General features: G+C 44.7%; 1 protein-coding gene across 3 annotated transcripts in view; it reads left to right on the top strand.

The window, feature by feature from the left end:
- Window positions 1–26,391, top strand: part of vsig10l2 (V-set and immunoglobulin domain containing 10 like 2) — a 63,864-nt gene extending 37,473 nt beyond the window's left edge. Inside the window, exons 9-12 of one of the 3 annotated variants that reach the window (XM_087976611.1) lie at window positions 19,082–19,204; window positions 21,546–21,570; window positions 23,045–23,148; window positions 25,059–25,308. In XM_087976611.1, the coding sequence (XP_087832737.1) occupies window positions 19,082–19,204; window positions 21,546–21,570; window positions 23,045–23,148; window positions 25,059–25,174 (368 nt within the window). In that variant the 3' untranslated portion in view covers window positions 25,175–25,308. Of the gene's footprint in view, window positions 1–19,081; window positions 19,205–21,545; window positions 21,571–23,044; window positions 23,149–25,058 lie in introns of all 3 variants that reach the window. The other 2 variants (XM_087976610.1, XM_087976612.1) reach the window with 2 other exon arrangements.
- Window positions 26,392–27,084: the final 693 nt, after the last annotated feature.

Here is a 27,084-nt window from a genome sequence, read left to right as displayed (position 1 = left end):
AAGAGCAATGGACACAGTAGATGAGGTGGGTGAATGTGCAGGAAAACCTCTGCTGGATGTGAAAAGATCCTTTGAGACCTTGGTTGGAGATGAGGGGGGAGGTGTGGGTCCAAGGTTTACACTTACTGGTGCGACAAGGGAAGTTGCCAAGTGCGGAGTGTGGGTTGGTGGGGGGCATGGACTTGACAAGGGAGTTGCGGAGGGAAAGGTCTCTGTGGAATTCAGATAGGGCTGGGGAGGGAAATATATCTCTTGTGGTGGGGTCTGATTGTAGGTGGCAGAAATGTTGGAGGATAATGCGCTGTATCCGGAGATTGGCGGGGTGGAAGATGAGGACCCAGAGGGTTCTATCCTTGTTGCGGTTGGAGGGTTGAAGTTCAAGGGCGAAGGTGCGGGAAGTGGAGGAGATGTGTTGGGAAATGGGAGGCCTTTTAAGAATGAGATAACGGGAGTTAAGGAATAATATGTTCCTATTAGTGTGAAGGGCAGAGCTGCAAGGTGTAGGGAATGCTGGGGGGGTGGAGGGAATGCTGGATGACTTGACAAATTGAGTCTCTAGTCAAGGAAAAGAAAGTGGCATATGTCAGGTATAGACAGCTGGGATCGAGTGAATCCCTAGAAGTGTATGAGTGCAGTAGGCTTATACTTAAGAGGGAAATCAGGAGGTCAAAAAGGGCACATGAGATAGCTTTGGCAAATAGAGTTAAGGAGAACCTAAAGAGATCCTATAAATACATTAAGATCAAAAGAGTAATTAGAGAGAAAATAGTTTCCTTTAAAGATCAACAAGGCTGCCTATGTGTGAAATCACAGGAGATGCATGAGGTACTAAATGAATATTTGCATCAGTGCAGTATTTACTGTGGAGAAGGACATGGAAGCTCAGTAATTTGGAGAAATAGTGATGTCTTTAAAAGAATTAATATCGCCAAAGGAGAGGTGTTGGTGGTCTGAAAACTCACAAAGGCAGATAAATCCCTAGGTATATTCCGGAACTTTGCGGGAAGCTAGGGAAGAGATTGCTGTGCCCCTTGCTGAGATGATTGTATCATCAACAGCCATGGGTGTGTTGCCGCAAGATTGCAGCTTGGATATTGTGCCAGGGTTCTGCAGACCAGTCAGCCTTATGTCACTGGTAGGTAAGTTGTTGGAAGGGATTCTGATGTACAGGTTTTACGTGCATTCGGAAACACAAGGACTGATTAGGGATTTTCAGTACGGTTTTGTGCATGAGAAATTGTGTTTCACGAACTTGATTGAGTTTTTTGAAGAGGAGACAAAGAAGACTAATGAAGGCAGAGTAGTAGATGTTGTCTATATGGTAAAAACAATGACTGCAGATGCTGGAAACCAGAGTCTGGATTAGTGGTGCTAGAAGAGCACAGCAGTTCAGGCAGCATCTAAGGAGCAGTAAAATCGACATTTCGGGCAAAAGCCCTTCATCAGGAATAAAGGCAGAGAGCCTGAAGCGTGGAGAAATAAGCTAGAGGAGGGTAGGGAGAAAGTAGCATAGAGTACAATAGGTGAGTGGGGGAGAGGATGAAGGTCAGGGAGGAGGGTGGAGTGAATAGGTGGAATAGAAGATAGGCAGGTAGGACAAGTCATGGGGACAGTGCTAAGCTGGAAGTTTGGATCTAGGGTGAAGTGGGGGAAGGGGAAGTGAGGAAACTGTTGAACTCCACATTGATGCCCTGGGGTTGAAGTGTTCTGAGGTGGAAGATAAGGCGTTCTTCCTCCAGGCGTCTGGTGGTGAAGGAGCGGCGGTGAAGGAGGCCCAGGACCTCCATGTCCTCGGCAGAGTGGGAGGGGGAGTTGAAATGTTGGGCTACAGGGCGGTGTGGTTGATTGGTGCAGGTGTCCCGGAGATGTTCCCTAATGTAGAGGAGACTGCATCGGGAGCAACGGATACAATAAATGATATTAGTGGATTTGCAGGTAAAACTTTGATGGGTGTGGAAGGCCCCTTTAGGGCCTTGGATGGAGGTGAGGGAGGATGTGTGGGCGCAGGTTTTACAGTTCCTGCGGTGGCAGGGGAAGGTGCCAGGATGGGAGGGTGGGTTGTAGGGGGGCGTGGACCTGACCAGGTAGGCACGGAGGGAACGGTCTTTGCGGAAGGCGGAAATGGGTGAGGAGGGAAATATATCCGTGGTGGTGGGGTCTGTTTGGAGGTGGCAGAAATGTCGGTGGATGATTTGGTTTATGCGAAGGTTGGTAGGGTGAAAGGTGAGCACCAGGGGCATTCTGTCCTTGTTACGGTTGGAGGGGTAGGGTCTGAGGGCGGAGATGCGTGATGTGGATGAGATGCATTGGAGGGCATCTTGAACCACATGGGAAGGGAAATTGCGGTCTCTAAAGAAGGAGGCCATCTGGTGTATTCTGTGGTGGAACTGGTCCTCCTGGGAGCAGATCCGGCAGAGGCGGAGGAATTGGGAATACGGGATGGCATTTTTGCAAGAGGTAGGGTGGGAAGAGGTGTAATCCAGGTAACTGTGGAAGTCGGTGGGTTTGTAAAAAATGTCGGTGTCAAGTCGGTCGTCATTAATGGAGATGGAGAGGTCCAGGAAGGGAAGGGAGGTGTCAGAGATGGTCCAGGTAAATTTAAGGTCAGGGTGAAATGTGTTGGTGAAGTTGATGAATTGCTCAACCTCCTTGCAGGAGCACGAGGTGGCACCAATGCAGTCATCAATGTAGCGGAGGAAGAGGTGGGGAGTGGTGCCGGTGTAATTATGGAAGATCGACTGTTCTACGCAGCCAACAAAGAGACAGGCATAGCTGGGGCCCATATGTGTGCCCATGGCTACCCCTTTGGTCTGGAGGAAGTGGGAGGATTCAAAGGAGAAATTGTTAAGGGTGAGGACCATTTCGGCCAAACGAATGAGAGTGTCGGTGGAGGGGTACTGTTGGGGACGTCGAGAGAGGAAGAAACGGAGGGCTTGGAGGCCCTGGTCATGGCTATGGAGGTGTAGAGGGATTGGATATCCGTGGTGAAGATGAGGCATTGGAGGCCGGGGAAACGGAAGTCTTGGAGGAGGTGGAGAACGTGGGTGGTGTCTCGAACGTATGTGGGGAGGTCTTGGACTAGGGGGGATAGGACAGTGTTGAGGTAGGTAGAGATGAGTTCAGTGCGACAGGAGCATGCTGAGACAATGGGTCAGCCAGGGTGGTCAGGCTTGTGGATCTTGGGAAGGAGGTAGAACCAGGCAGTGCGTGGTTCCCGGACTATGAGGTTGGAAGCTGTGGGTGGGAGATCTCCTGAGGTGATGAGGTTCTGTATGGTCTGGGAGATGATGGGTTGGTGATGGGGGTTGGGGTCATGGTCGAGGGGCGGTAGGAAGAGGTGTCCTCGAGTTGGCGTTTGGCTTCAGCGGTGTAAAGGTCAGTGCGCCAGACTACCACTGCGCCCCCTTTATCTGCTGGCTTGATGGTGAGGTTGGTATTGGAGCAGAGGGATTGGAGGGCTGCACGTTGTGAGGGTGAGAGGTTGGAGTGGGGGAGGGGGGTAGACAGGTTGAGGCAGTTAATGTCCCAGCGGCAGTTGGAAATGAAGAGGTCGAGGGCAGGTAATAGGCCAGTGCGGGGTGTCCAGGTGGATGCAGTGTGTTGGAAGTGGGCGAAGGGCTCCTCGGAAGGTGGGCGGGATTCCTGATTGTGAAAGTAAGCTCGGAGGCGGAGGCAGCGGAAGAAGTGTTCGATGTCACGGCGTGTCTTAAATTCATTGATGCATGGGCGGAGGGGGATGAAAGTGAGTCCTTTGCTGAGGAGTGATCGTTCGTTCGTCCTCAGTGAGGGGAAAGTCTGGAGGGATGATGAAAACTCGGCAGGGCTGGGAGCTGGGATCTGGTGTGGGTATGGAGCTGGGAGTGGGGGCGGAGCCAGTAACTGGAGTGGGTGTGATGGTGGGGGGAATGGGGTAGAGTCATGAACAGGGGTGGTGTTCTCCTCAGGGTTCTGGGGGGTGGAGATAGTGACAGTGGGGTCTGTGGGGGGCGTGTCAGCAGAATGCAGATGAGTAGCGTTGGTGGTGGCAGACACAGCAGTAGGGGTGGCGGAAGTCACTGAGCGTGTGACATCAGCGATGACTGATGGGAGGAAGTGATGTCACGTGTGATGCATGAGGAATTGTGGGGGTGGAAGTGGTTGTGGGAGTGGCTATGATGGGGGCGGAAGTGACATCATCAATTAATGTGGGGGTGGCAGCTGCACCAGCCGTATGGCTAATGGCGTTCAACCAGTTCCAGAGGCCAGGGGAATCTTCTGGAATGTTTGAGGAGCGCTGGTTATGGAGGTGGGTAGATAAAAGTTTGTTGTACTTACAGTTTTTGATGCTTGAGATGAAGTTGAAATACTGTTTGTTGAGAGTATGAATTCTCCTGAGGATGTAGTACAGAGTGGGTCCTTTGCAATTCTGAGAGAGTGTGGCCCTCAGCTGAGGCAGGGCTGACTGTAGAGAGGTTAGGTGCTGGCGCATTGCTGCAAGCGTGGAGCGGAGGAGCTTGAAGGAGAACTGTTGCTGGTGTTTTTGAATCTGTAGTCTGTACTGTTTGTCCTGTTTGGGTCCGAACTGTGCTGGTTTAAAGGTGGTCCGGAGTCTGTGTGGGATGAGTTGGTTACGGAGGCAGGCACTGAGGAAGCAAATGTGGCTGTGGTAGCGAGTTTGTTTCAGGACATGATTGAAGAGCTTCAGGGCAGAGGAAATGACCTGGGAGTTGCAATGGGAGAGGGACTCCCTGAGATTCTTGTAGAGACAGGAGGAAAACTTCTTCAAGGCAGGCGTCTATATGGACTTCAGTAAGGCATAATAGACTGGTTAGTAACGTTAGATCAAGGGATCCGGGGAAGCTAGCCAATTGAATACAAATTAGCTTGAAGGTGGGAGACAGAGGATGGTGGTGGAGGATTGCTTTTGGACTGGAGGCCTATGGTGTGCCTCAAGGATCAGTGCTGGGTCCACTGCTTTTCACCATCTAAATACACTATCTGGATACGAATATGAGAGGTATGGTTAGTAAGATTGCAGATGAAACCAAAATAGGTTGTGCAATGGATGGTGAAGAAGGGTTTGAGCTCTAGGGAGAGGCTGAATAGGCTGGGGCTTTCTTCCCTGGAGCATCAGAGACAGAGAAAATCATGTGGAGCATGGATAGAACAAATAGGCAAGGTCTTTTTCCAATGTTTGAGGAGTGCAGATCTAGAGGGCATCATTTAAGATGAGAGGGGAAAGGTTCAAAAAGGACCTAGGGTTAACCTTTTCACGTAGAGGGTAGTGCGTGCATAGAATGAGCTGCTAGAAGAAATGGTGGAGGCTGGTTCAATTACAATATTTAAAAAAATATCTGAACAAGAAGGGTTTAGGGGGATATGGGCCAAATGCTGGCAAATGGGACTAGGTCAGATTGGGATATCTGGACACCATGGATGAGTTGGACCGAAGAGACTGTTTCTGTTCTGTATGACTACGACTCTTGTGAGTCAGTTTAACCAGGGTTTCATAATTTAACAGAAAACTGATTTATTAGTTTCTAAACATTAGTAGAAATAATAACACAACACGCACACAGATTGCGAATGAGTAATGAATCCAAATAGATAAAAGTTAAAGGATATATGTTTCAATCTGGAGCTTGCTTGTGAAAAGTTCTCAATGGAATGTAAACATGGTCACGTATTTGATTTCAGGATTCCTGTCTTTGAAGGTTAATTGAAACTCTTCTGTTCTGGTTCCTTTTCATGGTGGCTGGCTGCCAGCGCTCAGAGCAATTGAGTCTTTCTTTCATCATGTTCCTCTTTGCCAGGCTTATTAGCTACTGAAAATGTGTTGCTGGAAAAGCGCAGCAGGTCAGGCAGCATCCAAGGAGCAGGAGAATCGACGTTTCGGGCATGAGCCCTTCTTCAGGAATCTGAATTCCTGAAGAAGGGCTTGTGCCCGAAACATCGATTCTCCTGCTCCTTGGATGCTGCCTGACCTGCTGCGCTTTTCCAGCAACACATTTTCAGCTCTGATCTCCAGCATCTGCAGTCCTCACTTTCTCCCCCAGGCTTATTAGCTAGGTGACTTAAAGTATTCAGAGTGAATAATGGTAAAACAGGGGTGACTAGGGATGGTTCTTCAACTGAGATCTTCAGAGGACACTAGAGCTTGAACCAAGCTAATACACACAAATACCTCAGCTCATTAGCCCATCTTCTTCCACTCTCACACACAGGCCAGGGTTGGCCTGGCGTTTTAACATTGTTCTTGTATATTCTTGAAAAGGCACGATTTAAACAAATCTCATGTCCAGACTGTGGTCCTTTGTTCCATCATATTCGCAGTTTGAGAGAACTCCCACCAGGTTACAGTTCAGTTTGTAGTACATTTTTCCCTTTATATGTCCATCCCTTTGAAATGTCTTTAATACTTCTTCAGGTGCAACATTCCAGCCTCCCTCCATTCTCCCTAGACATCCACTGAATTTACATCCTCACTTAAAATATATGCCCTTGCTTGGAAAAATACAGAGTAATCTATGATAATTCCAGGACTGGTAAGGAAAGCCCAAAGATGTGCAAGTTAGGTGGATTGGCCATGGGAAATTGTCCAGGGATATGCTGGCAAGGTGGATTAGCCATAGGAAATGCAGGGTTACAGGGGATAGGGTAGATCTGAGTAGGGATGCCCCTACGAAGGGTCAGCTTGGACTCAATGGGCCGAATGACCTGCTTCCACACCGTAGATATTCTAAGATTCATCAAGAATCTATCTCTGCCTTAATTTAAAGAAAAGATTTAGCATTCATGCCTTCTGAGGAAGGGAATTCCAAAGACTCTCAACCCTCAGAAATATTTTTTCCTTATCGCTGTCTTAAATGGGTGACCTCTTATATTTAAACAATGACTCCCTAGTTCTCCCATAAGAGGAAACATTTGTTCTACATCCACCCGGTCAAATCTCCTCAGGATCTTATACATTTCAATTGAATCATAACTAATTCTTCTAAACCCCAGAGGATACAGGGCCCAGCCTGTCTAGCCTTTCTTCATCAGGCAGTCCACTCATTCCAGAGATTAGCCTGGTACAACCTGCTCTGACCTGCTTCCAGTGCATTAACATCTTTCTCTAAGTACAGTACACAGTACTACTGATGAGGTCTCACTAATGCCCTTTTTAACTGAAACTTATAGAAGGATAAACAAGTTTGTCCTGAACTCATGATTTGATTTAATGGTGAGTATTGTTATGTTCCCAGATCTTTGAACAATTGGATGTCAGATTCCAGAATTTATGATAGCATGTGCTTAAATCCAAAGATGTGCAGGTTAGGTGAATTGGCCATGTTAAAATGTCCATAGTGTTTCAGGGATGCGTAGGTTAGGTGCATTGGTCAGGGTAAATTTGGATAATAGGGTAGAGGCATGGGTCTGGACGGGTTACTGTTCAGAGGGTCAGTGTGGTCTTGTTGGGCCGAAGGGCCTGTTTCCACACTGTAGGGATTCTATGATTCTATGAAAGGTCACTTTTGATAAATTTGACCAAGTTTTTTGGGGAAGTAACTAAGACTGTTGATGATTGTGTTCCATAGGGACTTTAGCATTACTTTTGATAAGTCCATCATGCTAAACTGGTCAAGAAAGTAAGAGCTCATGGGACCCAATGCAAATTAGCCGAGAGACAGAAAGCAGAGGGTGATGGTAGAGGATGTCTGTTTCAAGTGGGGTTTCTTAAGGCTTAGTGCTGGGGTCCTTTCTGTTTGTAGTGTACATTAATGACGTGGAGGTAAATGTAGGTGGTATGTTCGAGAAAAGTTTGTGGATGACACAAAAATTGGTGGTGTGGTAAATATTGAGGAGGATAGCCAAAAACTGTAGGGGGAAATTAATGGATTGATCAAATGGGCAGAGCAGGAGCAAGTAGAATTCAATCTCAAAAAGTATGAGGTTGTGTATTTGGGGAGAGCAAGACAAGGGAATATATTGAATGAAAGTTCAGAAGATTGTGAGCATATCCACAGATCCTGAAGGTAGCAGGGTAGGTAGATAAAGTGGTTAGGAAGGCATAAGAGATTCTCAGCTTTATTAACTGAAGCATAGAATATTTTGGAAATGTATTAAATGCTGGTTTACCATAACTACAGTACTGCATGTATTTCTGGAATCCACGCTTTAGGAGGGATATGATTGTATCACAGAGGGCGCAAAGAAGATTTATCAGGATCCAGACTGGGCTGGAGGATCTAACGAAAAATTGGAGAGGCTGGGCCCATTTTCTTTGGAGCAGCAAAAGTTGAAAGGGGATTTGATAAAGCCAGATAAAGTCTTGAGGGGCATGGATTGGAAGGCACTTTTTCTATTAGTAGAACATAGAACATACAACGCAGAACAGGTCCTTCAGCCCTCGATGTTGCGACAACCTGTGAACTGTTCTCAGCTCGTCCCCCTACACTATCCCAAAATCATCCATGTGCTTATCTAAGGATTGTTTAAATCTCCCTAATGTGGCTGAGTTGACTACACTAGCAGGTAGGGCATTCCACACCCTTACCACTCTCTGTGTAAAGAACTTACCTCTGACATCTGTCTTAAATCTATCACCCCTCAATTTGTAGTTATGCCCTCTCGTACAAGCTGGCGTCATCATCCTAGGAAAAAGTATTTCACTGTCTATCCTATCTAATCCTTTGATCATCTTGTATGTCTCTGTCAAATCCCTCCATAGCCTTCTTCTTTCCAATGAGAACAGACCCAAGTTTCTCAGCCTTTCCTCATAAGACCTTCCCTCCAGACCAGGCAACATCCTGGTAAATCTCCTCTGCACCTTTTCCAAAGCTTCCACATCCTTCCTCTAATGGGGAGACCAGAACTGTACACAATATTCCAAGTGTGGCTGCACCAGCATTTCGTATAGTTGCAGCATGATATTGCGCTTCCGGAACTCAATTCCTCTACCAATGAAACCTAACAGACCGTATGCCTTCTTAACAGCACTATCCACCTGGGTGGCAACTTTCACGGATCTATGTACATGGACTCCAAGATCCATCTGCACATCCACACTACCAAGAATCTTTCCATTGACCCAGTACTCTGCCTTCCTGTTATTCTTCCCAAAGTGTATCACCTCACATTTAGCTGCATTGAACTCCATTTGCCACCTCTCAGCCCAATTCTGAAGTTTATCCAAGTCCCCCTGCAACCTGTAACATTCTTCCAAACTGTCCACTACTCCACCGACTTTTGTGTCGTCTGCAAATTTACTAACCTATCCACCTATGCCTGCGTCTAAGTCATTTATAAAAATGACAAACAGCAGTGGTTCCTAAACAGATCCTTGTGGCATACCACTAGTGACCGGACTCCAGGCTGAATATTTTCCATCAACCACCACTAGCTGCCTTCTTCCAGAAAGCTAGTTTCTAATCCAACTGCTAAATCACTCTCCATTCCATGCCTCTGCATTTTCTCCATCAGCCTACCATGTGGAAGGTTATCAAAGGCTTTACTGAAGTCCATGTATACCACATCAACTGCCCTACCCTCATCTACATGCTTGGTCACCTTCTCAAATATCTCAATGAGGTTTGTGAGAGACAACCTGCCCTTGACGAAACCATGTTGACTATCTGAAATCAAATTATTGCTTGCTAGATGATTATAAATCTTATCTCTTATAATCCTTTCCAAAACCTTTCCCACAACAGACGTAAGGCTCACTGGTCTATAAATACCTGGGTCATCTCTGCTGCCCTTCTTGAACAAGGGCACAACATTTGCAATCCTCCAGTCCTCAGGTACTAAACCTGTAGACAATGACGATTCAAATATCAAAGCCAAAGGCTCTGCTATCTCCTCCCAAGCTTCCCAGAGAATCCTCGGATAAATCCCATATGGCCCAGGGGGGACCTGTCTACTTTCACTCCTTCTAGAATTGATAACACCTCGATGTGTGTAACTAATCTCGATCCTTTCTAGTCTAACATCTCATACCTCATTCTTACCTCCACAATATTCTCCTTTTCCTGAGTGATCACCGATGAGAAATGTCCATTTAGCACCTCTCCGATCTCTGCAGGGTCCACACTCAACTTCCCACTTCTGTCTTTGACTGGCCCGATTCCTGCCATAACCATCCTTTTATTCCTCACATACCTATAGAAAGCTTTAGGGTTCTCCTTTACTCTATTTACTAAAGACTGCTCATGTCCTCTCTTTGCTCTTCTTAACTCTCTCTTTAAATCCTTCCTAGCTGATCTGTAACTCTCCATCGCCTCATCTGTACCATCTTGCCTCATCAACACATAAGCCTCCTTCTTCTGCTTAACAAGAGATGCATTTTCTGTGGTAAACCACAGTTCCCTTACCTTATCACTTCCTCCCCGCCTGACAGGGACATACCTATCAAGGACACGCAATATCTGTTCCATAAACCAGCTCCACATTTCAATAGTCTGCATCCCCTGCATTTTGCTACCTCATTCTATGCATCCTAATTCTTGCCTAATCGCATTGTAATTGCCCTTGTCCCATCGATAACTCTTGACCTGTGGCATGTATCTATCCCTTTCTATCGCTAAACTAAATGTAACTGAATTATGGTCACTGAAGAGTTACTGTTTTTAAGTAAGAAGCAGAAGGGTAAGAGGAGAGTTGAGAAGAATTCTTTTCATTCTGAAGGAGCTTAGAGTCTGGAACTGACTGTCTGGAAGAGAGGTTGGGTCAGAAACTCTCTTAATATTTAAATAGTATTTAGAGATTCACTTCCATTGACATAGCCTCCAGGGTTATGGACCAATTGGGTTAACGTAATCAAATCTTTGTCAACTGGTGTGAACATAATGGGTCGAATCGCCTCCTGTGGTGAAAATGTCTGCATCTATGAGAAACTCATACCATGGGCATATGCCAGTCCCTCAGCTCGCTAGCACACCTTCTTTCACTAACACTTACAGAAAAGAGTTTGGAGTTGGTTTAGCTCAGTTGGCTGGCTGGCTGCCTAGTTTGCAATACAGAATGATGCTAACTGTGTGGTTTCAATTGCCCCACTGCCTAAGGTTATTGTGAAGGATTCTCCTTACCATGTGGTGCCCCTCAGGTTAAACTACCAGTTGTCTCTCTCTCTCGTGAGGAAACCGCCTATTGGTCTGGTAACACTATGGTGATGCTTTACCAGATTGAAATTGGCTTTTAACACATATTCTTGACAAGGAAAGAGACAAAACACATCTCTCACTCAGACCGCTTTCTTCTCTTCCCATCATATTCATGACAACTCTCAGAGGGTTACAGTTCAATTTGTAATACATCTTTCTCTTTTAATTCCAACTCTGTGAAGCTTCCTTGATATCTCACCAAATGTGACATTCCAAGTCTCTCTCTTTCTCTCTCTCCATATCTTGCTGTGTCTCTGTTTTACTCTCTCTGTGTGTCTTTCTCTCTCTAGACAGACACTAAATTTATATCTGAAACCATCTCTTGGCTATCTATCATTTTCTTTTAAAAACACATGCTATTATTACAAGTTCAGATACCGGTAAATATTTTGAGGTCCTTCCATTGCCATGACACATAAAGTAAATAAAATGAAACAGATTCCAGTGATTGAAGGATGTTATGCTCCCGGATGGGACCACTAAATTTATGTAATAGTCTGGCAGGGATCATAAACTTTTTTCAAAGTAGACGAAGACTGAAATCGGAGGTACTTAGAGAACAAAGCAAACAAAATAAAGTTTACTATAGGAATTGAGCTACAGGGAGAGGCTGAGTAGGCTGGGGCAGTTTTCCCTGCAGCGTCGGAGGCTGAGGGGTGAACTTACGGAGGTTTATAAAATCACAAGGGGCATGGTTAGGGTAAATGGACAAGGTCTTTTCCCTCGGATCGGGGAGTCCAGAACTAGAGGGCATAGGTTTAGGGTGAGAGGGGAACAAGTTAAAAGGGAGCTAAGGGGCAACTTTTTCATGCAGAAGATGGTGCGTTTATGGAATGCGCTGCCAGAGGAAGTGGTGGAGGCTGGTACAATTACAACATTTAAAAGGCATCTGGATGGGTATATGAAAAGGAAGGGTTTAGAGGGATATGGGCCATGTGCTGGCAAATGGGACTAGATTAGGTTAGGATATCTGGTCAGCATGGACGAGTTGGACCAAAGGGTCTGTTTCTGTGCTGTATATCTCTATGACTTTCTGACTCTATACAATGCTGAAACAGCAAAGAATCTACTATAAGCATCACAAATAGAATTATCACAAGGTAAATGTGGGTAAGATACAAACTGTGGTCAAACACCTCACCGAGACATCATAACACAATTACAGATCCCAGATTTTAGTGATCCCTGACTTTCGTGAGAGTATGGGTCACCAAATTTCAGTTGAACTTTACAAGGGATTCTAATTCTTCACTTTTTAAGACCTAGTGTGGGGAGTCCCTCAAACGCCCATTCCATCATAGACTGCCTCATGGTCTGCTCAGATCCTGGCAGTTAAACTTTCCTTTTCTGGGACCATGCTTCTCAGGACGCTGAAGGCAGCATTTTACACTTACTCATAGGCATAATTCTACTAAACTGATTCTGCCCTTGGGTTTTGCCAAACTTGGATATTTCTCAGTTTCACAAAACACATACTGTTTCCGGGCTTCCTTCCCCGACACTGCTTGGAATTATTAACAGTTCAAAGGCTCCTGACCCATTGAAGCTCAGGACAGCTTCCAGTTTCTTTCCTGAACCCTGTGTTCAGTACTCAGCTGTATTTATGTAATGGGCCAGACCAAACTCCCTCAAGATATATAAAGGAGGTAGCCTAGACCTTAATTTTTTCATATTTTAAAGATAAAGTGCTGTGTTCCAGATGCAATCTGATTGGTCAAACTACTCAATGTTAAGCAAAACACAATTTATTCATACACTGTAGTTAATATACACCAAAAGAAAAGAATTGACTTAGTTGGAACTTTCGAAATGCTTAGCAAAATAATAGATACAGTAACTATTACTAATTGTTCAAATATAGTAATATCCCATAAACACACTCTTCCTGATGGAGGGCTTATGCCTGAAACGTTGATTCTCCTGCTCTTTGGATGCTGTTGTGCTTTCCCAGCACCGCACTCTCGACTCCTTCACCCTTGGCAAAAGGCAAATTCGGAAAACAGATGGTCTCACATGCAACTCTAGCAGGCCAGAAAGTAAAACATCAAGAGAACTCGAGAGTGTGTAGCAGGGAGAGATATACTGCAGCAACAGACCCAGCAACAACAGCTACTGAAAAAGTACTAAGAAACTAAAAATCAGAGTTTTGTGGGAGCTTGACAATACTCACTCAGTCTGCTTCTATCAGTCCAACTTTAAGAAAAAAATCCCCAAGGCCTCACACGTTTATGAGTTTCAGTAGACATCTTGCTCCTCTGTCTTAAAACCTTTCTTTATTTTTTAAAAAAAGGGACAAAGTAGACCTCTTAAAGCCATAGTTCATACACTTATTTACTTCAGGACATCTCAGCGGTCTAATGGCTTGGAGCATGCTACAACAGCAGCCTTTCTGGCAATGAGACTTTACTCACTGCAGCGGACTCTCTCACTCAAACTCTTGAACAGCTCTTCAATCACCCTGAACTATATTTGAGTGATTGATTGAAAACCTTACAGTAAAGGCTTACCCTTGTTCCTAGGCAAGATCAAATGTAGCAACCACTGCTGCTCCACATTCCCTGCTGTGTACAGTTCTCCAACTAATGTCACCTTGACAGCTGCTGCCAATTCAGAGCACATCACAAATATAGGGGGACACAAATAAAATGAATTTTCTCACAAAGATCTGTAACCAGACAGCTGAGACTTAAGACGATTGGCGAAAGAAGCAGATGAGTCGTAAGAGAAAGGTTTAGGATTTAGACCATGTTGTCCAATAGAGCAGCAGAAATAGATTCAATACCACCTCTTAAAAGAGAATTTTTGATGAAGCTATAGGTGCAGGGTTATGGAGAGAAAAAAACAAGGGAGTGGGAGTAACATAGGAATCAGGAGCAGGCGTAGGCAATTCAGCTCTTTGAGTTGACTCAGCCATTTAACATGATCATGGTTGATCTTATCCTGGCTTCAATTCCACTTTCCCGCCTGTTCCCTGGAGCCCTTTAACCCATCAGATATGTACCATTAGATATGTTTATTAGATTAACAAGGTTGCTGTACAAGAGACAAAGCTAGCACAGCCCCGACAGGCTGAAAAGTCTCTTGTTGCCAATCTGGTATCTTCCCACAGGAACTGCATTGGATACTAAGGTTTATTGGACTGATCCAAAGCGGGAAAGCGGGATTTCTGCCAGAAACCCAAAAATTGCGTTGAAAATTCTGAATCTGCAAAATAATGGATCCCGAAGGGATATTGGTTTTGCTGTGGCTCAAGTTGTTGTTTAGCTTCTCCATGTGATACCTTGTTGGAAGCCATTTCATTCTCTAAGATGCTGCCTATTTCTATTGTTTGGTTTGTGTGGTAGAGTTTGCTGTGATCACCAAACAATGCCACTTGTTATTGATTGTAGTTTAAGAAAGGGCCATTGTTCTATTTAGGCCCTAGTAAAAGGACAATTGCTAAGTGTTTGGAGAACTGTCACTGTACTGCTTGTAATTCAGGCACTCTGATCTAACCCCTTTTCCCACTTATTCCAGTTTGCAGCTGGCCATTGGACTGCCTGTTCCCAGCGGAAGGGATGGACTTCAGTGTCGTGCCTCTTCCCACTTGCTGTTGGTTATGAGTGATAACCATAGTAGCCATTTGACAACCTGTTAGCCAGAAGCTGAGTGTTAAAACCCATTACAGGGAGTGCTCATAGACTAAACAGCAAACGGAAGGTTCTGAAGGGGATCTATGCAAAGGGCTTCGATCACAAGTTATCTGCAGTTGAATACTAATGGCCCAATGGGCTGAATGGCCTCCTTCTGTCTCAGACTTTCTTCAATTTATGAATCACAGAGTCATACAGCATGGAAACAGATCCTTAGGTCTAACCATCACATGCCGACCATAATCCCAAACTATACTAGTCCCATCTGCCTGCGCTTGGTTCATATCCCTCCAAACACTTCTTATTCATGTACTTACCTACGTGTCTTTTGAAGAACCAAAAATGAATCAAAATAAAAATTTATACGACTGGAAGTAATAACTAAGAAATCCAGAAGTAAGCTTGTAATCTCAGGCGCAGCTGCAAGATCCACGCTACTCTCAGTCCACCATTTTAGTCATGCAGAAAATTATGTGTTTGAGCTAGAGTTCTCACACTGGCTGTGCTGAATTTTGATTGTGCTTTGTGGAAATCTGATTTTTTAAACTCTCTCAGTGCAAGTATCTCCTCAAAAGACAAACATTGGGCCACTTTGCCAGCCCAGAGGCAATGTGTGAGCAGCAAAGACTCACACTGGTCTCTTGAAAGATTCAGTTACTTGCTGCAAACTCTGAGTTGATAATAATGAGTGACTGCACATTAATTATGGTTTAGGTCTTACTTTGTGAGATTTCTAGGAATAATGCTACCTGAAGGTGAGTTTGAAATAGAACAGGTTGGAAATGAGAGAATCTGGTCTATTCTTGCCTGTGAATTGTACTTTTTTTTTCTTCAGATTTTGTGGTTAAGCTGTTGGAAGTTGTGTAAAAGACCAGAATACTGACCTCAAACTATTTCAAATGTAATTCAGCCGGACAATATGAGGAATCCCTCTCTTTGATGCAAAACCATATACTCAGTACACTGTATAAAATATCTGTGCACGGATGAGACTTGATAATATTCTGGGTTCAAATGTTGTCCAGTTCAAGCTGCTGAGAATCTGTTGCCTTTGATTATTGTTAACGAAGAAAGGTCAAGAAAATGCAACATGGCCTGTGGAAACTCGCCTTTCAATTATTTCAGTCCTCTTGTACCCCACCTAGTGGACATCTTAACTAGCCAGTACAGTAATTCTTTTTTATCCCGGTGTCTAAAATTCTAACTAATTAATTCACAAATCTCAGTGGTTAAGTATCTTAATCTTGTGATACATTAACTAGCCTGTCCCTTAATACTCCTCATATCATAACAACATGGTCGCTTTAATCCTTTGTCCCCCTCACGAAATTATATCATAACCAGTTAAGAAGCTAACTTTCAGCTACACCAACTGGAAGGATTCCTAATCTTCAGATACCCTATTAATCTGTTAATTTAAACACAGTCTATATTATTACTGTAACTCCCAATTCTCATGTTATAATCAACCATCTGCATTTTGTACTGTACTATCTTGTAACCCCACTGTCCCTCTTGGCAATAATTTCAAAACTCTTGCCAAGTCAGGAAGTTTTCCTGATAATCCTTTTGCATGATCTTTAAATCAGATTACTCATTCTGATGACTAATAATTCAATATTTAGTTTATCTCTTTCCCTCTCTCTGTGTCTCTCTCACAATGTAGCAGATGGTGGGCAGCACGGTGGCACAGTGGTTAGCACTGCTGCCTCACAGCGCTAGAGACCCAGGTTCAATTTCCGCCTCAGGCGACTGACTGTGTGGAGTTTGCACATTCTCCCCGTGTCTGCGTGGGTTTCCTCCGGGTGCTCCGGTTTCCTCCCACAGTCCAAAGATGTGCAGGTCAGGTGAATTGGCCATGCTAAATTGCCCGTAGTGTTAGGTAAGGGGTAAATGTAGGGGTATGGGTGGGTTGCGCTTCGGCGGGGCGGTGTGGACTTGTTGGGCCGAAGGGCCTGTTTCCACACTGTAAGTAATCTAATCTAATCTAATCTAATGAGTTGGAGGAGTTACTAAACAGTGCAGTGGGAGGAAGTCAAGTTAACGTTTACAAAGATGCTATCATTAACTGGAATGAGCTGCAGAACATCCTCAATCAAATATTGATATTCCCACTTTGTCGATCATCTTTGTGCAGCACTGCACTGATCTTCTCTGCACTTGATTCAGAAGCTCAAGAGATCAAGCTCAGCTCCTCCCTGTTGATTCAATTTTGCCTCAATTCTGAGTCTTCGGGCATTTGTCCCTTCTGCTTCTCCTTATTTGCTCTGTCGAAATACTTTACCACTTTGAACACTCCATTAAATCTCCCTTTAGCCCAGTCTAAAGAGAACAACCCTAGTCTCTCACATATATGATAACCGCCATCTACCCATCCCCCATCTCTTGTCGTTTGTTTCATTTCCTCTGCGCCCTCTCCCTAAAGCATGGATCCCAGATTACTCCCACCAGCAATAAGTCACAGAAGGAGGCCATTCAGCAGAAACAAATAGAAGGCTATGTCGATAAGTTCAGACAAAGAGGAACGGATGTAAGCTCATGTGAAGCAAAAATGTTAGCATGATCCATTTGGGGAAGTGAGGACTGCAGATGCTGGAGATCAGAGTCAAGAGTAGAGTGTTGTTGGACAAGCACAGCAGGTCAGGCAGCATCCGAGGAGCAGGAAAATCGACGTTTCAGCAGGAGTCCTTCTCATTCCTGATGAAGGGCTTTTGCTTGAAACGTTGATTTTCCTGCTCCTCGGATGCTGCCTGACCTGCTGTGCTTTTCCAGCACCTCTCTAATCTTGACATTTGGGGAAATTGTCTGTTTCTGTGATATTGGAGCTGGATGACTGTGGAAATTGAGATGGTCTCCAATGGTCTCTCCAGCCTCCAGTCCCCCTTTTCTAACCTTGCATCCATCAGACTTTTTCTAAAGTTTAACCACTTACTTAACAATCCTATGCTTCCACTCTTAATATCAAAACCCCTCTACTGCAGGTATGTAGCTCACCTCCTTCTTGACACAATGTACAACTGCTCATCCTGAATATTCAGATCTGATTTTAACTCTGTAGAAGTGGATGGTGTTTGATGCGTTAAAATCTCATTCTGGATGTCCAATTTGGGCATGAACTGAGTTTCAAACAGTTCATTCAGTCTCTCACAAAGATTGGAATTCACTGCTCTATGTCCTGACCTCATCCACATTATGTAGTTACTACACCATAGTATAGACAGGATCTTCCAGCACAGAAAGGGGCCATTTGACACAAAAGGTCCATGATAGTGTTTACATTCCATATAAGTGTCTTCCATATCCTGTTATTCCGTTCTCTCCGATATATCTTTCTAGCTTCTCCTTAAATATATCTAACTTGCTTCCGCTCGTTCTTACGCTCTAAACTTTACCTTCTAACTACTCTCAAGCTAAAGAGAGCTATAAGGAAGGAGCTGTGATTCCCATCAATCCTGATGAAGAGCTTATGCCCAAAATGTCGACTCTCCTGCTCCTCAGATGCTGCCTGACCTGCTGTGCTTTTCCAGCACCACACTTGCAACTCTGATCTCCAGCATCTGCAGTCCTCATTTTCTACTCCCTGGATTATCAGAACATCTTTTATTTTACATTATCCTAAAATTTCATATGAGGCCTCCATCAGTCCTGTCTTTTCTGGATAGTTTCCCTCCTACCTCCTCAGGTAATTAAAGCCACTCTAAGACATTATATAGACCAAGTGCTACTTGTGAATCCAACAATGGGACCTTTGCCCCAGTCATGCATTAGTCCAATTCCCTCCTAAAGGAGCCAGCACCAACTGAAAATTCAACTATTCTATACTAGCCCTTGTTCACTTATCATTCCCTCTGTTGACAATCTTGATTCCTCACCCCTCAGCAATATTCAGTTCCAAATCCTCATCATTGTCTCCAAATTCCTTCATGACTTCACCTCTTGATAGCTACAGCCCACTTGCCATTTTCCCCACTTTAGCTCTTGGATACACTGTGTAATAATCGGTGTCCTCGGTGACAGCTTTGAACGTACATGGAAGCCACGCTCTGTGATTCCCTCTCCAACTCTCCTGCTCAGGCAGCTTCTCCCCTCTTCTTTGTTGAAGTGCACAATATGATCGATATATTCACAATTACATTTCATTAATAACATTTCTAATGGAGAAATTTCCCATGTTGACTGTTCATATAGATCTGAATAATTTCTGTTGTTGTTTAAATTCCTGTGCATGATTTTTAAAAGAGTTTTTAAAAATTGAGTGAACAATTTTGTTTCAATCATTCCACTTTAAGAAGGCACTACTAAGTTGCCATCTCTGTCTATTTTCAGCGGACCCCCCTTTTAGTGCCCTGCCAGCTGTGATTGGTGCTGCGGTAGCAGGAATGCTGATAGCTGTTGTAGGAACTGTCTTGATGATTCAGTACATTATAAGGAACCGTGAAAGCATTCCATGTAAGTAATTCCCAGCCCTTCCTCATCAAAATGGCACTTCAACTGTCGCCACACACTGGCCTGTGAAAGTAGGCACTTCTTAAAGGGGGGAGCACTTTATAATTTGCTCGAGACCCCAAAAGGCAGAACAGTGGCTCAGTGGTTAGTACTGCAGCCTCACAACATTAGGCACCTGGGCTTGATTTGCACATTCTTCCCGTGTCAGTGTGTTTCCTCTGGTGCTCTGGTTTCCTCCCACAGTTCAAAGATTTTCAGGTTCAGTGTAAAGAAGGAGCTTAACTTTGTACCTAGCCTATGCTGTACCTCTGGGACTGTTCATTGGTGTACAAGAAGATTAACTCGATGCATTAGCCATACTAAATTGCCCATAGTGTCCAGGGATGTGTAAACTATGTGGATTCATCGTGGGAAATGCAGGGATAGGGTATGGTGTGGATCTGGGTGGCATGCTCTTTGGAGAGTCAGTGTGGACTCAATGGGCCGAATGACCTGCTTCTACACTTGATGATTCTATGAATTTCAGCTTAGGGTCTTGAGCCCCAGTTTGTGAAGCCCTGCATTCTAGTGTCCCCATCAAATATCCCAGGGCAGGTACAGCATAGCGTTAAATACAGAGTTAACCAATCTCTACACTGACCCAACAAACCCAGAGCATGTACAGCAAGGGTTAGATGCAAAGTTGATCTTCTTGTACACCGACCCCATTAAACAGTCCCAGAGGTACAGCATAGGTTAGGTATAGAGTAAAGCTCCTTCTTTACTCTGAAAAAGATCAGAGTTTATATTGTGCCTTATCAGACCTCTGATAAATATCTTCCATCCAATACATCTCTGTGAAGGGCAGTTACAGTTGTCTGTTGGCCATACACTAGCTGGTGCCCTGAAACAGCAATGAAATGAATAATCAATTGGTGCCTGTTTTTGGCTGAAAGTGAAATGTGTGTCAGAATATGAGAGAAAGCTTCTTGCTCTTCAGTTAGTACCATTGATATTTAACAGCCATTTGAACAGGCTAAAAGACAGCTCTACTGACAATGCAGCCCTCCCTCAATCAGCACTGTTCTGGAGTGGCAGTCCTAATGAGACACACTCAAGATCCAGAAAAATCTTTGAGCCCTCAGCTTTCCAAGTGAGCCAAGTTGACTATTGTTCCACTGCTCAGACCCCAGGCAATGCAGAGTAAAGCTTCTTCTACTCTGCCTCAAATATGTTTTAGCCTTAATCTCAGAAGGCCTGAATTGATCAGTTAGTGGTTTGCTCTATAGTATGACTGGCTGAAAACTCAATGTCAACAACATTTTTACGATTGGTAAGGATAGCTGCTAGATCTAGAAAATCACACATGTCCACTTTTGGGGTGATAGGGTCACAGTATTCATGGTCAATGCCTAATTGAGTCAGTGGCACCCCCAATCTCACCAATCAGAGGGCTGGCAGCAGAGCAGCCTCAGACATGCCACTATTAGCAGGCACCCAGAGCTAAAGGATGTCCCAGATGCCCTCAATGACAGCTGGGGTGAGTTGGGTGAAAGACTGGCAGTCAGTGTACAGCAAGTGTGAAGGCTGGGAGGGGTCATGGGCCGCTGTTGTCATGGGACAGCCATTGCCAATGAAGAGGTATTCGGTGGGGGGGGTTACTTGGAGTGCACTCAAAGGGGCACTTCTTGCCGCTACCCTGAGCCCTGCACTCCTCACTTTCTCCTCCCTCAAGGAGGTCACCAAGTTTCACTGGACAAACTCCCCAGGAACCTGCCAACATGGGCACAGTGCCTGTGAGGTGGGACATCCCTAAATGACCAAACAATTAATGCATTTAGCCACCTGCCAGGCAAATGATGGTCATGCCCTGGCTCCACCTTCTAGCCTGTCATTAAAGGCCCCAGGAAATTCTGAGTCAATGTCCAAGGTGGGACGGTGTGTCGCTTTGAAGGGAATATGGAAGTGACAGTGTTCCCATGCACCTTGTGCTGCTGAGGTCAGGCCAGTTAGGATCCAAGACAACGCGTAGCCATTGTATCACACAACAGCCAGTATAAATATGGTCATTAATCCAAGATTCGTGGAGTTGATGGGTTCAGATTGCAGGAAATGTATCTGTGACACGGCCTGAAAGGGACTCTATCATCCTGAGCAGTGAGGGAGAACTGATGGAAGAGGACGCTGTTATGAAATCCTGAATAAGGGAGAACTGATAATTTAAAACATTGCATTAAAAATTTATGCTGTGTATCAGAGGAAGTATATTTACTAAAATAACCCTGCATAACTATTGTGTTGTCCTTGGTTAGTTTCTGAGGGAGCTACGGCTCTGTTTTAATGTCCAATTGTCTCTCTTTCTTAGGGCTGCACGATCTGCTATTTCAGCGGTAAGTACTGAAAAATACCATGACCAGGTTTCCAAGGTTTCTGTAGGGGAAATGTTCAGCATTTCCACTTGTTCCTGAGAGCTCACCTTTCACTCCTGACACTGCTTAAAGTGCATGCCTGTCTTGAGAATTTTAATGGCTCCTCTAGCACCAACAGCCTTGACTTTTTGGAGTGAGTTTCAGAAGGCCATTAGTTTGTCTGGAAAATTATCTCCCAATTGCATTCCGGAATGGTATAACTCAAAATGTTAAAATGGTGCTTCCCCACCAGAAGCTATAGTTTCTCATTATAGAAACATAGAAAATAGGTACAGGAGTAGGCCATTCGGCCCTTCAAGCCTGTACCACTATTCAATGTGATCATGGCTGGTCATACAATCTCAGTATCCCATTCCCACCCTCTCTCCATTTCCCTTGCTCCCTTTTGCCACAAGGGCCACTTCCAGCTCCCTCTTGAATCTATCTAATGACCTGACCCCAACAGCTTCCTGTGGGGGAGAATTCCACAGCTCTCTGAGTGAAGAAATGCTTCCTATTCTCAGTTTTGAATGGCTTACCCCTTATTCTTAGACTATGACTCCTAGACTTCCCCAACATCAGGAACATTCTTCCTGCATCTAACCTGTCCACTCTCATCAGGACTTTATAAGCTTCTGTAAGATTTCCCCCCACCCACCCCAGTCTCCTAAATTCCAGCGAGTACAAGTCCAGATGATCCAGTCTTCTCATATGCCATCCCAGGAATTAATCTGGTGAACCCTCACTGGACTCCCTCAATAGTGAGAATCTCCTTCCTCAGACGAGGAGACCGAAAACTGGGAAAGTACTCACATTATGTGTCCAATCCAATCCCAGTGTCATTTCACCACCTCAAACTCAAAGCTTAACAAAACAAACGTATGCAACCTGAAAACTTAATGTAACATTTCAATCCCTGGTGAAATTCTTGAGTTTTCAAAGCTAGATGTGGCTTTGAAATTGGTTTTATCAATGCCAGTAGGTGGTTGAAACCAATGATGTATTGATGGTGTTTGTTTATTCCAAAACCTGCTCAGTACTGCCCTTGGTGAGTCGTTCACTGCTCTATAACAAAAGGTGTCTTACGTTTAAAGTTGAATATAGCACTCACAAGATGAACATATCCAGATATAGACAAATATCATTATAAACTGAAAATGTGTTGCTGGAAAAGCGCAGCAGGTCAGGCAGCATCCAAGGAACAGGAGAATCGACGTTTCGGGCATAAGCCCTTCTTCAGGAATATCATTATAAATATGACCATTAGGATTTATAAAGGAAGAGGGTCAGCAGATTTTTAATCTATTATACAGTTAGCATGAGAAAGGAACTGACCAGCTGAGCTGAATCAATTTTATTATTCAGTGGCTTCTTATGGGGAACGCACTGAGTTGGGAAATGGTTTCAATGAACTGAGATGGTAATAATCAGAACTGTCTCACCTTCCTTTTGATAGACCGACCAATGAATTGCAGGAGCAGATTAATTTTCCAGAGGATGCTGATGTTACTTCCCCAGCTGAGGGTGAAGACGTTGTGGAAAACAGAGAACAGACAGAAGGTATCAGATTTATCATTACTGGCTTTGTTCTCTAAAGGTCTCACCCGGTCACAATCCAAGAGCTGAGCAAATAGCCTCAGTGCTCTCCCTGAACTGACTTCAAAACCTCAAAGATGTCGTCTCTTTGGCTCTCTCATCCTGATTGATTCCCCCACCCTGACTGGCTCCCTTACCCTGACTGGCTCCCTTACCCTGACTGGCTCCCTTACCCTGACTGGCTCCCTTACCCTGACTGGCTCTCTCGGCCTTATTGGTTCCGTCACCCTGATAAGTTACTCCCCTATCCCTGTGGGGAATGCTTTGCATTCCTCCCAACCCTAACTCTCTCCACCCTTCAGCTGCGAGCCCTGGCAGTTCCCATTGAGCTCTGAAGCCATTATTAGGACATAACGGGCTGAACATACATCTGATGCTCAAAGACCATGTACCTGGGCTGTTGAAGTCAGAATAGTGATCAAACTTTTTAATTTAGTTTGTCTTGAGTCACATTGGTCATAGTAACATAGAACTGGAATTCTAATCAAGCTCATGTTTGGAAAATCTATCATCCAGTTCTTTTAGTTCTCCAATGTCATTTCCAAATTTCTAATGAGGGATGGCTCAATGGTCTGTTGAAGGACTAGATAAACACACCATGAAGAGTGTGGTGCTGGAAAAGCACAGTCGGTTAGGCATCATGCGCGGAGCGGGAGAGTCGACATTTCAGGCAAAAGCCCTTCATCAGGAACAGCTTGTTGAAGGCCTGGGGCCTGGTTGAAGCCTCTCCACTGACAAGTAGAGCTTCTCAATCTTTGTGATATTTTAAGGTCAGAAGGGATGCTGGTAAATTCTGGGTCTCAGGATGTGGTTGGGGGTGGATGTGGAGGCATGGGGTGGAAATTCCCTGTTATTCACTGCATCAAATTAACTTCAAGGAAGACACATTCAGAAATTTTGTCAGCACGGACGAGTTGGACTGAAGGGTCTGTTTCCATGCTGTACATCTCTATGACTCGATAGTTGGCCAATGTTTCTCTGAAGATCCCTTCTTGTTTCTTATCAAAGCAAGGGTAACATTAAATCTCTAAATTATATCAAACTTCTTGCAATTATGAGCTAATTCTAAAATGGGTCACTTTCAGGAGTTGTGTATATCACTGAAGTTAGGATGGTATCTTCAACAAACGCTAAACTATTCATAGCCTTCCTGGAAGGAAGATATCAAAAATATATTTTATGCCATTATCGACAAACACAGATTCATAAAGGGGCTGTTGCCTTGTGTTACACTCCAGTCACTGAATGCAGGCCCTGTGTCATTGTATACTTTAATGCCTTCTTTTGACATGGGCATTGCTGGCTAGGGCGGTTTTTGTTGGCCATTTAAAGGTGCTGGGGAGATGTTTTTTTGCTCTGTGGCATTTCCCTTTCTGTGATGTTGCCATTTCAGAGCTTACTGCTGAAAATGTGTTGCTGGAAAAGCGCAGCAGGTCAGGCAGCATCCAAGGAACATTTCAGAGCTTACACCATATTGCCTAGGCCTGGGGTGGGGCCTCATGTCAGTTAGACCAACTAAAGATAGTAGATATTCTTCCCTAAAGGAACGTTAGCGAATCCATTGGGCTTTTTAACAATATTTGCTTAAAATTTCCATTACAGCAATTGGCTTTCAAATGCAGATGTATTAATTGAATGACTCTACATGCCGTGAGCTGCTGTGTTGGGCTTTGAACCTGTGTCCCAAGAGAATGGACATGGGCTTGCTAACCCAGTGACATTACCATTATGTCACCATCTCACCCAATCCTGATAGTGGGAGTTGTGCTTTGTTGAGGAAATCAATCGGTCTCTCATGTGCTGCGAGGGAAACTTGGGATTGCATTTCTCAGGAACATGGGACTCATTCCCAATAGCTGCCTTCCCTCTTGCAGAAACCAGCCCAGATGCTTCAGCTGAGGAGACTCTCACCACTACGGCCACCACCGAATCACCGTCTGCTGGCGCTGAGCAAGGAGATAGCACAGCCCCAGAATCAACCGGCACCTGAGAGTCTGAGATGGAGCTTGAGGAAACAGTGGAGTTCTCTCTCCAGGAGGATAGATTCAAACTTTGATCAAGTCATATTGATGCTTGTGCTTTCTGAAAACATGAAAGGAACACTGGCCCATTGAGCTCCATCGTTTCTGTTCGAGTGCTGAGCAATTTTAGGAAATGATTATATTAATATGTGCTGCAATTGACTGGACTGTGAAAGATATATGAATTTCATTGCAAATGACTTTATGGCTAACAGTGCATGGCCACCTGTGTCACCTTCTCCTTCTCCTGCCACCCTCCCTCCCCCCATTATCTGAAGCTTCTCATTCCAGTGAGATTTCCAGCTGTTGTTCAGGCTGCTGCATTCAGAGGCTGATCCCACAGTGCTTGAATTTAGACCATCATGAGTATCAGTCATTATTGTATTTTATGGCCCTGTACCATTACTGGCAGCATCATCACTTTGGATTGGGGTCAACAATTAATAGCGAAGTCAAGTACAGTACAATAATAAAGCTCTATGCTTACTAGACTAGATATCCAGAGGTCTGGATTTATAATTCAAAGAAATGAGTTGGAATCTTGCTGTGGGTGTTCTGTGGGAGTCTAACACCAGGGGGCACAATTTTGAACTAAGGGATCTCCCATTGAAGATGGAAATGAAGAGATGTTACTTCACAGAGTTGCTAATCTTCCTCAGAGAGACATGGAGTCGGGCAGATTTTTCATTGGCAGGGCAATAAATGCAGCATATTATTTTCCTTCCTCTCTGCTCACTGCACCTCATGTTAGTTTTCAATAGTTTGGGAAAGGCACCCAGACCATTTGGACGTCAACAATTGCCAAAGACATTCACCATTTAAGAAATATTCTACATTTCTCTCTTCCTATATCTTTTTTCACATTATATTCCATCTGTAATGCCCTTACCCACTCACCCAGCCTGTTCCAATCCCCTTGAAGCCTCCTTGCATCCTCCTCACAGCACACATTGCTTTGTGTCATCAGCAAATATAGACATATTGGGAATTATCTTGTATTGGTCTGAATGCTGTGGTCTCAGAGTGATTTGTGACAGAATCGGGTAAGAAATCTGACCAAACCCACCTCGATCTTAAGGTTATCATCTTTCTTTTTTTCTGCACTAGCAGTGAGGCAGGTTTTTCACTGGGCAGCGGTGAGTTGCTGATTAAGGAGGAGGATTCTTTGTAAAATGCCTGATTGTCATAACTCACCTCAGTAATATTCAACTTCCTATCTTAGCAAGCACACTGGACCTTGAGGAATCTCAACATGGAAGTCAGAGTGAGTACTGAGTGACTTCGACTGACTGTGAGGAAGCTCCATATTGCTCAGCATCAATACCTCAGGGCATGAGTCATGGGCACCAGCTGTATGCACCCCTCATCTGGGGGCATTGGCATCTGAGAGTTGCCAACCCTTCATTGTCCTCAAGGCAGCTCTCCGATCCACTTGCCTTTGGAAGTGCTGAGCTGCTTCGCAGGGTGCACCAGCATCTCGTCTAGAGATGGGGGGCACCTTAATCGCAGGGACAGGGACCCAGCTCATGGATCAGACCAGGCTGTACCTCAGGGATAGCCGCTTCCTCCCTTAGCCAGGTCTTGTCGTGGCCTTTGCTGGCCACAGTCCTCAGTCAGACGGACGGACAATCTCACTCCTGCACCATGTACCAGCAGCTAATGCGGCAAAGACACGGCATGTGCACAAAGCAGGCAGCCGCGTCTCCAAGTCTATACAGAATCGTTCTCATCAAAGTCCATGCAGTTATCCATCAGTCATAGAGTCACAGCGCAGTCAGTCCAGGACAGCCTGTGATTCCAGTCCAGGGGATTGGCCACAGTCAAGGCATTCTTTAGATTTAGATTACTTTCCAGTGTGGAAACAGGCCCTTCGGCCCAA

This window comes from Chiloscyllium plagiosum, unplaced genomic scaffold, assembly GCF_037043375.1.
Source record: "Chiloscyllium plagiosum isolate Xiang-an unplaced genomic scaffold, Cpla_swu_hap1 HiC_scaffold_29, whole genome shotgun sequence".
Taxonomy (NCBI): Eukaryota; Metazoa; Chordata; class Chondrichthyes; order Orectolobiformes; family Hemiscylliidae; genus Chiloscyllium; species Chiloscyllium plagiosum.
Note: the sequence above shows the minus strand (reverse complement) of the source record. Positions and strands in the feature narration are given on the sequence as shown.